The 13298-nt window shown below is 41.7% G+C and overlaps 1 protein-coding gene across 3 annotated transcripts in view; it reads left to right on the top strand.

The window, feature by feature from the left end:
• Positions 1 to 13298, top strand: part of ITPR2 (inositol 1,4,5-trisphosphate receptor type 2) — a 266121-nt gene that overhangs the window by 231398 nt on the left and 21425 nt on the right. For all 3 annotated transcript variants that reach the window (XM_042889533.1, XM_042889531.1, XM_042889534.1), the window contains 3 exons: positions 4296 to 4423; positions 6222 to 6387; positions 7627 to 7787. In XM_042889533.1, the coding sequence (XP_042745467.1) occupies positions 4296 to 4423; positions 6222 to 6387; positions 7627 to 7787 (455 nt within the window). The remainder of the gene's footprint in view (positions 1 to 4295; positions 4424 to 6221; positions 6388 to 7626; positions 7788 to 13298) is intronic.

Below are 13298 nucleotides of genomic sequence, written 5' to 3'. Positions count from 1 at the left end.
TATGTGTTCCCAGCTTGTAGAAAATGCAAGGAAATGAAGCTGTTACAAGCCTTGCTTGTGATAGGCAAGTTCTGTTTCTTTATGTCTGTGGCAAGTGAAAGGCTTAATTGCTGTAGTTCAGTGGGCGAATCAGTCTGGCTTTACTTTGTTACCTGCATTATGAAGCTGATCTGTACACAGAAGGACCTGTCAGCTGTAAGTATGTCCTGTTAAAAAAGGCCTGTACACTGTGTGCAGACCTGGAGATCAAGCCAATTACCAGACATTGGGAGGGGAAGGAGTTTGCTGTGGATCAAACTGACAGCATTCTCTGCCCTCTTTTATTGTTTAAGGCTACAGGGTCACTCAGGACCTCTTAACATTAGTGCTGGTCTGTCTCCCCTACTCTCTTCTCCTGAGACAGTATTGTTGTGGCATTTGGTGTTGCACTGCAATTGTTGCATTTGTTTTAGTGTGAGTGTGGCCTTTGCAGTGTGAGTGTGCAGTGTATGGTCTATATGGGTGAATAGCCTGTTGACTTGCCAGTGATGCACTGAGTGAAAAGGAATTGTCTTGGGCCAGTGTTTTGAATCACAGAATGGCCTGAACTGAAAAGGACCACAGTGATCATTTAGCTTCCACCTCTTGCTATGTGCAGGGTCGCCAACCACCAGACCAGGCTGCCCAGAGCCACATCCAGCCTGGCCTTGAATGCCTCCAGGGATGGGGCATCCACAGCCTCCTTGGGAAACCTGTTCCAGTGTGTCACCACCCTCTGGGTGAAAAGTTTTGATTGTTGCTGAGTGTTAGTTGAGAGCTTAGGGCCAGCTCTTAGGCTGGGCCACTCTGTGGGAAAGAACTGCTGCCATGATGGCACAGCGATGGAGCAGGCCACGTTATAAGCTGTCCCAGGCTGCATGTGGCCCATGAGTTGGACGTGCCTGGTCTACAGGCCTTAACCGCTTCCTGCTACACGTGGTTGCCAGGGTCTGAAGCTGAGGACTTGAGTGCTCCCTTCCTATCCTGTGTTCCAGTATAGCAATTTCACATGCTTCCTTCTTCCCCTACTGATTTTGAACTTTTTGCTTATTTATTATTTATTCGTGAGGATGAAGGGTGTGAGGGAGAGAACTATAAAAGCAGGCTTTTTCTCCCCAGCAAGTTTGTAAACAAGTGCATAAATAGGCCTTATAAACAAAACGGAAAGCTGTCTGACTAGATAGAGAAAATAGCCTTAGAGCTATTGCCAAGGCTGCTACATTCAAAAAAGTAATCAATCAGTCAAAAGTGATGCAGCTTAGCTTTTGCCAAGTTCTTTAAATGATAGAAATCTCACATTTCTTATTCTTTGACTACTGTTTCTTTAAAAATTAAATAATAATGGAAGGGGGCTATATGAAACATCTAAGTTCCCTCTCACTTAATCTTGGACTACTTCTATTCATCCAGTAATATCAAAGAAACAACATTCAGGAAGAACCATTTTGCTCATTTTGGCCAATGGATAAACTCAAAAGTTACTGAGAATCTACCTTCTGTCCTCTCCTGGGACAGTTCTGCCTTGTGGCAAAAATGTGAGTGCAGTAGAATGCAAAGGCAAGTCAGCCTGGGAGTTGGTGGGATTCATGCTGTGGCAGCATAAAGAAGTTCGCTGCTGTCCACAGGATACATAAGGTGTTTTCAGTGACATTTCAGGTCCATAGTGGAAATGTAGATACATTGCTTTTTAAATCATACCACAGCAAATTGTTTGTTCTGATGAAGTTGTGCCTCTACCTTGAGCTTCACCGGCTGAGCCTGAGCTCAGTCATTGCTTATTTTAGTGATGGAGTTAACTGAGAGCCAGTCTGCTCTGCTCAGGAATGTCCCTTCTCTATAGCTTGCTTCCTCCCCGCTGCATTGAGCTGTCAGCCTAAAAATATTTTGTCTCATTCTCCTGTGGAGTCTCCCACTCTTTACTCCAAAGGCATTCCCATATCACTTAAGTCTTTACCTGGTGAAGTGCTTAAAGGATCTTTACATTCCCAGTAGGTGGGCTTGGCCTTGTGCACTTTGTGCTCTTTAGTTCACAAAAGCCGATGCTGGAAAAATGCAGACACCTTTTTTTAAAGGGAGACATCTTCACTCATTCCGCTCACAGGCCTGGTACCACTTCAGACAAGTTCAGTTTGATCCATGTGGGCATGCAAGTCTCCCTTGCCTCTGCTTGTGTTGCAGCTCAAACCCTGAAGCCAGGTGGCTGTTGGCCACTAGAAGCATTTTTTAACGTGAATCTTCCTGTCATCCCACTTCGCTGCCATGTGATTGACATCACAGGGTGGTCTCAGTGCCCATTCTACATCACTTTTGAATTAAACCTGATCAGAAGACAGCCTCCCTTAACATTGTCCAGCCATTAATGGGTCACTCACCAGGCTGGAGCTGGTTGCAAGTAAAAGCCTTCTGAACCACATTCAGCATTGACGTTGGGTCCGTAGCACCATTTCAAACTCCAGATCCACTCCTGTTGGTAATGTGGGCGTAGTCTGTGTGTATGTGTGTAGACAGGAGCTGTGTCTGAGCTGTGAGAACTGCTGAGCATTAGAGCACATCTGCTGTTTCCAGCACCTGACCCTAGTCTTGTGAGCAACAAAAATCTTGTTCTCTAAGTACGTAAAGGAAATAGAAGCTGTGGCTTTTATAAAGTCTTTGGGTTTTGTGGTTTTTTTAATTATTTATCTTGTGAATAGTCATCTTTTCAAGCACAGAGATTAGCTCCCAAAACACCCATGGAGTAATGTTTGGAAAAAGGAAATTGGGACAGAATACAAAAGTAGAGGAGACAAATTGATATAACTAAGGTCACAGTGTGAGTAAAAATCATCCAGATGCAGCAGAGGAAAAGAAAAAAAAAAAAAGATTTCATTGTTTCAATCCTTTCAATTTCAATATTTGAGCAGTTTTCTGGGAGTTTTTCTTTGTTTCTGTTTTTTTTTTTAAATCTGGCATTCTTAGAGGTAGCAGTGTCTGCAGTGACTATACAGATCAACAAGGAAGTCTGTCCCATGTCTACTTTTGCTTTTCTTTTTGCTTAGAGTCTCTTCAGTCAGGAATTCTTTTCCACTTAATTTGCTTGTATATAAAAAGCAGTGGCAAAAGCAGAGGATACCATCTTTGTTCTGCGTGTATCTATCACATAAACCACAATTGAGGAGCCCATGTTTTAAATCCAAATTGCTTGTCTGTAATGTGAATGCTTTCAGTCAGTTTGGTGTATCAAAGTCTATCTCGGTGCCTCAGATGTGGTGGTTTGGGAGCTGTTAAATATGCTGTTTCAGTTAACTATCCCAGCAGGCAGTTGTTATTTATTAAATTGTATTACAGTAAGTGCGTGAGGCAAACCAAGTGAAAATTGCTGCCTTCACCGCTTAATCAAATGTATCCCTAAAGAGAAAGGGAGAGAGAGGCAGGATAAGCAGCAGTTATAGCCCTGACCCTTCAGCGCAAGCCAGCAGGTCACAGGGAAAAGCTCAAGCAGGGCTCTTCAAAAGGAGGTTGCTGATACAGCCGCAGCTTGAGAGTGCGTGGTGGGAGGAATTCTGGCCAAGGCAGAGGGAGTCCCTCTGGGACTTGTGTTCCAGCCCAGCTCCTCTGCACGTTCAAATACCTCCTGCACAACAGTATCCTCTATGGCTCAGCCAAAACCATGCGGCAACTCAGCAGCAGCGATAAGAATAGAATCCAAGTTTTCAGGCTGAGGTCAGTGAGAGTCTTTCATTTAATGTATGTCAGACCTGCTCTTAGGCACGTGTGCTGGTGCGCCAGGGAAAGATCACGGACAGATTTACTGGTACAAAAGCCAGTACCTCCTGAACAATTCAAAATGCTAACATGACTTGGCTTGTGTAGGTAGAGGAATGATTTCACAGGAAGACAATGCTTCTGTGAATGTGCTTCTAATTCTGTGTTTATGTTGCTTCTCTTTTGCACGTCAGCTGTGCACTTTGGAGGCCTGCTGAAAAAGCAGTCATACTGAAACCAGTGGGAGTATTTGTAAGGGAAGGGATACTCCCATGACTAGAGATGACGACTCTGGTCATAAACGGTTACTGCTTGGGATTTTCGCTGTCTCTCTTCAGGGTAAATGTGGCTGCTGTACCTAAGAATATCACCAGCAGTGATGTGCAAATGGATAGGGATGATCATTGAAATTCTAGCTAGAGGACACAAAAGGCAGATGTATTGCAGTTACTTTCTCTCATTGAGAATTGTGGCTTTGTTTGGTAAGTTATCATTTGATATTCTGTTTCATGAAGGTGCTCTTCTCCTGTTTATAGGTGAGGAAGAGGAGGATGGAATTGAAAGGACCTGTGACACCCTGCTCATGTGCATTGTGACAGTATTAAACCAAGGCCTGCGAAATGGTGGTGGCGTGGGAGACGTGCTCAGAAAGCCTTCCAAAGATGTAAGTGTTTTGGCTGAAGAAATACATTACTCCCTGTGCATCTCATGAATGCCAAAGTCAATTTTGGAGGTTATAGACAGTATTTTTATCTGGCCTCCTCTAATGTCACAGGGTTGATTTATCCATGTAATTTTTACATCTCAGATGGAATACTTAATGGGAAGAGCTGAGCTTGTTGTGATGATGTTACTTGAAGAAAGGAACTGTAGGTAGTAGTTTATCCTTTCTGGAAAACTGGAACATACTGTAACCTTCAAAGCACTGCTAAGAAGTGTTGCTGGATTGGAGCAACAGTAATGTAACTAATGTAGTTTACTACCACATTAGTAGTTACAAATGCAAACTTTTGAAAAGGATTGACTGATAAGTTTATGTCAAGACTCCATTTTAGTATAAAAGGTGTATTTTTAACAGAAATGCAGCCTGGCGTCTGCACTGGAATAGGACCTGTTGCTTATCTGTACTGAACTAGCATCAAAGTCAAAACAGAATTTCATGTATCAGGGTGCAAGTCCTTTTCCAGAAGTTTTCTCCAAAACGCAGTTTGTTTGAAAACTACTCATAATATTTGGATTTCATGCATTTTGATTTACATTCAAGAAGAACAGCATAAATAAAGGCAGTGTAGCAGATCTTTGCCCAGTGGACTGCGTCTTAACAGAAGGATGAAACTCACAAGTAGTCCCTCAGTAGAATGTGCGAGAGTCCAGAGAAAAATAACTCAGATCTACTACCTCCTTTTGTAGGTAGTAGGAATCCAGATCCTTACTCATAAGCTAGGAGATTCTGCAGGCACCACAGTCCATCCACATGAAGTTTGTAGGCGCTTACAAACTTGGAAAATGACCCTTGCCACCTAGCAGTAATGTGATGCTAACTAACTGCATTAAAGCTTGTCATAAAAGGTACAAAGTTACAAACAAATGAATGCATGGGAAACTGAGAAAATCGGTGCCTTCCAAGGCAGTGTCATGATGAACAGGATCTGGATTTTATGTTTCTCCTTTTTACACTGAGTGTTGTCTCCTGTTTGCCACAGAACAACTTTGCTGTTTTATTGGAAGTGTTAATGAGAGTCCAGTCCAGACTTTGCAAGAAGGAAAATAGTGAAGGCATGAAAATACAAAACTGTGATGAAATGGGGGATGTGAGCACTTCAGAGCAATGTGTGTGCATGTACGTGTTCCATTCCAGAAAGGCACAAGCTTGGTCTGCCCACTCTGAGCCAGCTTATAGCCAGGTGACTGGTTTAGTGTAGTGTTAAAGCCATTAATGCACCATGTTTGGGCAGAGCATGGTAGGCTACTTCAGCCTTGGCATCACGTAAGTATGCTCCTCTTGCTTCCAGTGGTTTAGTGTGCAAACTTGGCAACAGGACATTCCGTAGGCATGTTTCCTTAAGCATAATCCTGTATGCCACAATGTAGCATTAAGGGTTATTGTAGATCGCAATTGGTACTAGAAGTGTTTATCCCTGTGTGCTGGCCAGGTAATTACCTTCAGTAGAGCACTACACTAAGGCATCTGCACTGCACCTGGAACACAAGCCAGTCTGTCTCTCCTTGATTTGGGAAACTGCATAAAGGGCAGCAGGAGACCCAAAGAGACAGGAGTACGTGCAGTCAAATCATCTTTGCTTACTCATATAGCCAGTCCCTGTCTGTGCAAGTAAGACTAGCAGAATTTGGCTTATTAGAAGAAAGATGCATAGCTTTGCTTGAGTTAATGTGAAAATGTTGTTTAATATTTTAGACGTTTGCTATTTTTGTATCTTATTGCAACCTTATTATTGTTGCAGGAGCCCTTATTTGCTGCTCGAGTTGTTTATGATCTTCTGTTTTATTTCATTGTCATAATTATTGTTCTAAACCTAATCTTTGGAGTCATCATTGATACATTTGCTGATCTCAGGAGTGAAAAGCAGAAAAAGGAGGAAATACTGAAGACAACATGTTTCATCTGTGGTAAGTTTCTGAGCTATTGAGACGTTCTGTGGGTAAAGGAGTAAAATTAGGGTGAAATAAGAGGAGTTATCTTATGTGAGGGAAGACTGTAAAAATGTCAGAATTTGGTTCCAAATTTGTTCACTCTCAGCAGGAAAAAGATTTGGTTTAGGAGTCAAAAGATAGCTTTGCCAAGAGGTGGTTTCACAGTCTCCACTTGGGGTCTGAGGGAGAAGTACTGTGTTTCATGCTCGCATCATCACTATTGATGGAGATGGTGCAGCTGCTGACTTTATTTCACATGTAGCATGATGCAGATGAAAGTACAGCTTGCTATTTCACAGCACAGTGGATTCCAGAAGGGTAACAACAGGAAAATCTGCCTATTTCAGGAAGTGACTTGAAACGGGGAAACAAAAAATTAAATGAAAATCATCCTCACAAAGACCATGGGCAAATTGCACTTATTTTGAGGTGCAGCCACAAGGAGGACCAGACCTTCACTCCCCTAGGGGACGTTAGAATTACCTTCATTTTAATAGGCTGGGTGTTGTTTCCGTGGTTGTACTGACAGGGATGAACACTGTGCAGAGTTTTAGTGTCAGTGGGAGCCCCTACAAGAGATCCAAGGAGAAAAGCTGTAACGTGGAGAAAAACATTGGTGAATCCTCTCCTTTCTCACTTTGTCATTCTCCTTTAGAGATTGGAGCAGATACAACAAAGAATAGAATGAAATTCTTACAACTGCATCTCTGTAGAGACTATATTTCTGCAGAGCTGCAGACTCACCTTCACTGTAGGTTTAAGTGCTCAGCAATCCCACCACAGCTTAAGTGGGACTACTCACATGCTTGGTGCTAAGCACGTACATAAATCTTTGCAGGATCAGGACTGAGACTGCATGCTGTGTGCTAACCAGTATACGTTTAGAAAGGATCAGAGTCAACACTTGTAAGGCACTTTATAGCCTTCAGCACAGAAGGCACTGTAAAACTGTAACTTATTTATTATACTGTTATTGTTATTAAGGGGAAATATCACAAAAGAGAATAAGCTTTGCGCTGAAAGAATTCTGTCAGGAATGCCTTCTGGCCTGGTATTTTGTGCCTGGCAGTTACTGTATGTGGTTATAGCTTTTAAATTAAGATCCTTCAAATTTATGATCCTTCAAATTAATTTGGGTCCCTGTCTCTAACATATTTAACCAGTATTTTTGTATTATTTATTTATTTATTTGTACTACGTTCATGTCTTTTGCAGGACTGGAGAGAGACAAATTTGATAACAAGACAGTTTCATTTGAGGAGCATATAAAGTCAGAACACAACATGTGGCATTATTTGTACTTTATAGTTCTTGTCAAAGTGAAAGATCCAACAGAATACACTGGTCCAGAGAGCTATGTAGCACAAATGATTGCGGTAAGTCAATTTGAGCACGTGCTTTATGCAATGGCTAGATGTTCTTTGCAGCATGAGCAGAGCATATCTGTCTTTTTCCCTCTGCCTGAACAATGGGAGGCATCGATCTGTGTTTTTAAAGATCTTTTCACGTGTCTTAGACAGTCTGCAACAAAGCCCAGTCTTAAACATAATGAAAAAGATGAAAACAGAGGCCACAGTCTCTAGTTTGGCTTTCGTGCTCTCATGCTCTGTGGTTTCCGCTCCCTCATTAGCCAAACCAGAGGCAGAGGAGCATGCATCATAACATCTGCTACTGCTTTGTCCAGGATCTCTGGGCTGCTGTCCAGAAAAATAATGTCTCCTGCTGAACAGCAGAGCACAGGGTCAGTGTTGAGGGCTAGCATTTTCTCCTACGGCTGCTTCTGAACAAGCTATTGAAAAGACCAAGATGAGCTTCTGTGGGGATTTTAAGAGCTGCAGAAACTGCATTATGATGCAGTAAGTATGACTTGGGTTCAGAGAGAGAAATTTGATGACACAGGAGCACATAGATGTTCGATTACATTTCGTTTCCAACTTGCTGCCAAAGAGGGTGCATTCCCATGAGAGAGAGGGCTGGTACCAGTGTTTGGGCTTCATTTTTGAGTAACTTCCCCAACATCCCCATGAACAGCAGTATTCAGGTATTCTTACTTGTTGTGATATCCTGGTGCACCATTTTGTTCCTGTGAATTTCCTGGCAGTTATTGCATTGCCAAGAGCTCTTGCCAGGGTCTGTGGTTGCAGAGCTGGTGTATGTCTGAATCTCAGATGGGAGTGTAAACAAGTACACATCAGGCTACTGTTCATGCATTTCTGCAGCCATATTTTTTATTGAGAGCATCTACTCTGTTATCCTTCATTGAGCCTTTGATTATACATACTGCCCAACCTCACAACTGAAATTCTGGGTGCTCATACAGTCCTCAGCCCAGCCAAGGGGAGGAGAAATGAAATATCCTTTAATTTCGGCCGTCTGAAAATGAGGCACCCGGCTTAAATTGTTGCCAGCTCCCTGCCCTGTCAGTGAAGAAAGCTGGATCATTCACCCTGCCTTAAGATAGGTGTCTAGGATGGTGGTGGTAACACACCATGGCAACACCTTTCTCACTCCATAGAGGGTCTAAATGATCCGTTTAGACAAGGCGCCGAGCTGGGTGTTGGCTGAAGCTAGAGGAGAGGATTCACACGGCACACTTCTGTAAGTGCTGTTATTGCTACATGGAAGGCAGTGTGGAGGGTCATGGGAATTGAGCATTCAGGTACAGAGGAATGGCCTGTATCCATGGAACTTGGAACTGCCAATCCTGTAGACCAACTCAGTACATTTATGCTGTTAGGCAGTAATGGATCTCCTGCTGTGTAATGGGCAAAATAGAAAAGCTAAAACAAAAGCTTGCATCCTATGTTCCATTACAGGAAATTATTCATAGTGTCAAGTTGTCCTCTAATACCTGAAACATTTCTAGCTTATCTCAGAAATGCTCTTTAATTCACAGAACATTTCCAGACTCTAGGGCCTGTCTCCTTTGTCTGGTCCTTCCTTACTCTCCTCTTCTTCCCTCTCCCTGAGATGTTTATATGGTTTTAAACTTTGAAAGTGTGTATGTTAAGTATTAATGTTTAATTCCAAGGGATGCATTAATATTCATAGTAAGTGTATTCGTCCTGCGGCAGCAGAGGTTTGAATTTTCTGATGCAATTCACTAATGTATTTTACGTTTGCATTAATAGTCGGAACTCCTGTTTGAATATCTAAAATATTAACAGAAAAGCACCAAAACGTGTGTGGCCTCAAGCACTGAACCGATTTCTCAGAGCTCCTCTGGGGCAGAATGCTGATAGTTTGAGTGGTTAATAGTAATCAAGAGTTTGGAATTATTAAAGCCTCTGAGCAAGGGCTTGGTGTTTTTTTTGTCCATGTGTATGTATGAAAACTGTCATCCTAGATGGTGAGAGGGTTGCATATGGGCCTAGAAATGAAACATAATGCTTACAAGGAACGGAAGAAGGGAATGTAGGAATGGAAAGAAAGAGAAACGGTATTTGAACAAATTATGTGTTGTGGGATTAGTATTTGTATCTCTGTGTAGTTAAACTTCTCCTGTACAAAATCTAGGGAAGGTGTGCTGCAGAAATGCTGGTTGTGTGAAGCAGAAGCAATTGGAACTGTTCAAGTGAATAAAAAGGGGCTCTTTCTCTTGGAGCCAGAGATTACTCGATACCACATGGTAGAAGGGCTATTAAGAAATGAAAGAAAATAATCTGACTAGAAGAATGGAGTGTTCTGGAAGTATGATATTCAGCTGGAAGAAATTGAAAGAAGGAACTTTGCTTATGACCAAAAGAGTAAAAAGCCATTGGTGCTGATGGAGGTTATGTGTTTTGCGTGTTTCAAACCCAGCATGATAACAGTGGAACAATATTGCAGAAATTAAATGTGAGATTTTTTTTTTTACCTAAAGACAGGGAGAAAAACTGATTAAGACTTTTTGGTTGACTGGAAGCTGTGCAACCACTCTTGCAATTCTGGGACAGGTAACAAAGTCCCTGATAAGGGGCTTAGATTCTAGTCAGAATCTGGCATAAGAGAGGCAGACTTCAAATGAACATTTCATAAGGGAACCGAGGCTTGCCAGTGAAACAGATTCATTACCAAATGAGGCTGATGAGGCTGATGTGACACCGTAATTCAAGTGGGAATCCAAAATATATAGAGAAGAGGCTCAAGGCAGAAGGCAATGCAGCATTCAAAGTCCAAAGTGAGAAAAGAATATGCAGTTTCCTTTTCTAAATGAACCTGAAGAAGATAATTCCTAGCATATCAGAAAAGATGCAAGAAATGCAGTGGATTACAGTGTATAGTAATGAGAATAGACAAAGGGGAGGATGGCAGCATTCTTGTTTGAAGGGCTTTTTCGCTGAGCAGTGGATAAACACTGTGGCAGAAGATGGATTAGCCATCAAGCTGAAAATGAGGAGAAGTTATTATTTTTAACATGGATGCTGCTGCTTAAGCCAGAATGTTGGTGGAAACAGTGTGACTAGCACTGCGCTCAGTGGAAGATAAACCTGGGAGATGTCTGAATTTACCATAGAGTGTGCCAGCAGGATCCAGATAATACACTGAAGATGCTTAAGGCTAGTTTCAAGAGTAGGGCATTCTCAGGACTTTTTTGAAGGGGACAAAGAGGAATGATATTCAGTGTTTTGGGCTGTACAGAAAATGGAAGAATTCTATGAATAGTACTCCTGGAAAAGCTTTCCTAGCCTTGATAGTTTTTATTACAATTAAGTAGACCTCCATGTCTGTTTCTGTAGCTTTAATGAGTCAAACCCAAATTCTGTGTTTTCACAACTGGAATACTTAAGGAAGAATTTTTAGTCAAATCTGACTTTCAAGGCTCAGACCTAACCTTAAATAAATGTAAGTCAAATTTTGGAGTATTCTTCAGTAACTTCTTTAAATAGAAAGTGGAGTTTAGCTCCACATATCATCCTCACTACCCCTACAGCTGTAGTTAACTAATTATTAACTGTACTTCTGTACACTGTACTGCAAAAAAAAAAAACCAAAATTGGTGTGGTTTACAGTATAACTAAGTACCAGGGTAAATGTCTACATTTTCTGGTAGTCTCTTTTCTCCACTGCCCATCAGGACCCCAAAATATGACTGACTGTGATACAACTCTGTCTTGGTCATGATTCGTATGTCTATCAAAAAGTGAAACACTTTGTTTTAAGGTATGGTGGTAACATAACTGGAAGAAACTGGAATGGTCTGATTTTCTTGTTCTCATCATAGAATCACAGCAGGTCTTGGGTTGGACCCTAAAGAACATCCATTTCCTACCTCCTGCTATGGGCAGGACTGCCACTCACAAGACCAGGCTGCCCAGGGTCCCATCCAACCTGGCCTTTATTTCCTCCAGGGATGGAGCACCCACAGCTTCACTGGGCAACTTGTTCAATGCCTCATTACCTTCTGAGTAAAGAATTTCCTCCTCATAGCTAACTTACATCTATGCTCTTTTAGTTTAAAACCATCCCCTGTAGTCCTGACACTATAAGACCGTGTCTAGTCTGCTTGCAAGCTGCTTTTAAGTACTGGAAGGCCACAGTGAGGTCTCCCCAGAGCCTTCTCTTCTGCAAGCTAAATAAGTCCAGCTCCTTTAACCTTACTTCATTGGAAGGGTGCTCCAGCTCCCTGAGCATGTTTGTGGCCTCCTCCGGACCCATTCCAGCAGCTCTAATTTTTTCTTATGCTGTCTTACAATACTTTTTGGAAGACAACAAAATTCCTGTCAAAAGGGACAGAAATTACTTCCCCGTGTAACTTCACTTCCCGATTTTCCAGTTCAAAAAAGAAACTTGCAGGTAACCTTCTAGACACTCCTCACTCAAAGGCAATACTTTTCCAAGTCCCCAAATTCACTTGTATTTCTATCCCAGGCAAGGTTTGTTTCAAGGCATTTCTAATAGCTTGCAGTCTTTAAGTCTCTAACTTCAAAAGTCCTTAGGGCTGAGACATTTTTCTTTCTTCCTCTGGACCACAGACATAGGCTGCAAGCTCCTGGGATTTTGGTTTTCCCAGCTGCTCTGTATTTGCTTCAGCACTGAGCACTGAGCAGTGGCTGAAGTAATCAGTAGCTATAGAATGGATTGTGAAACAACACGTAGTTTAAACTCTTCTGGATTTTCAGTCAGTGACTGTGTGGGGATGCTGTGGGAAGAAAAACACTTCAAATCTTTTGGTGCTGCCCGTTCTTCTGGCACAGTATCTTATATCAGTCCTTGTGTGAAACACTAATGAATGTTAAATCAAGGCGGTAGGTTTTATTATCTGTTGGCTATCCAGTCTTCTTTTTTGAAGTCAGACATGATTATTCCATATCCAAGAAGACAGAAATTTTGAAAAGCTGGATACGTGACTTGTATTTGCACCAAGAAACTGCATGAATTATACTCCTATTCAGTTTTCATTCCTGAAGAAAAACTTCTTATCTTTCTCATTTGACCAGAAATTCCATCCCTTGCAAACTCATAAAGATGCACATAACTTGTATTGCATCAATACAGCAGCATTTGAATGTTCCTTGTGTTCATTTGTCAGAGGAGAGACAGTTTATTGTAATAACTGGAACAGTGAAGGTTAACATCCAAATTTTTTGATTCTCTTTTCAGCGATGCAATTTATACATTAAGATTTCTATTTGCAGTTTTGGTAGCAGCAGATAGATAAATGGAGGCAAAAATGTTGTTGATTAATTACTGCATTTTTTGCAGCAGCTCAGAGGGAGAAATGAATTAGCCTATGGTTTATTTCTCCGTTCATTTGCAAAAATAAAAAGCTATGGGCATGGTAATTGAATTAATGATTTCACCCATTGGAAGAATGACTGACTATAGCAAACGAAGCCCTGAAAGTTTTGTTCTCATGTGTGCTGTCCACAGTTCTTAGCAAGTTTCATAATGGATTTTATCAGCAT

This window comes from Lagopus leucura, unplaced genomic scaffold, assembly GCF_019238085.1.
Source record: "Lagopus leucura isolate 7727_CA_CO unplaced genomic scaffold, USGS_WTPT01 Super-Scaffold_100159, whole genome shotgun sequence".
NCBI lineage: Eukaryota > Metazoa > Chordata > Aves > Galliformes > Phasianidae > Lagopus > Lagopus leucura.
The sequence above is the reverse complement of the archived record's forward strand: the minus strand, read 5'-3'. Positions and strand labels throughout refer to the sequence as shown.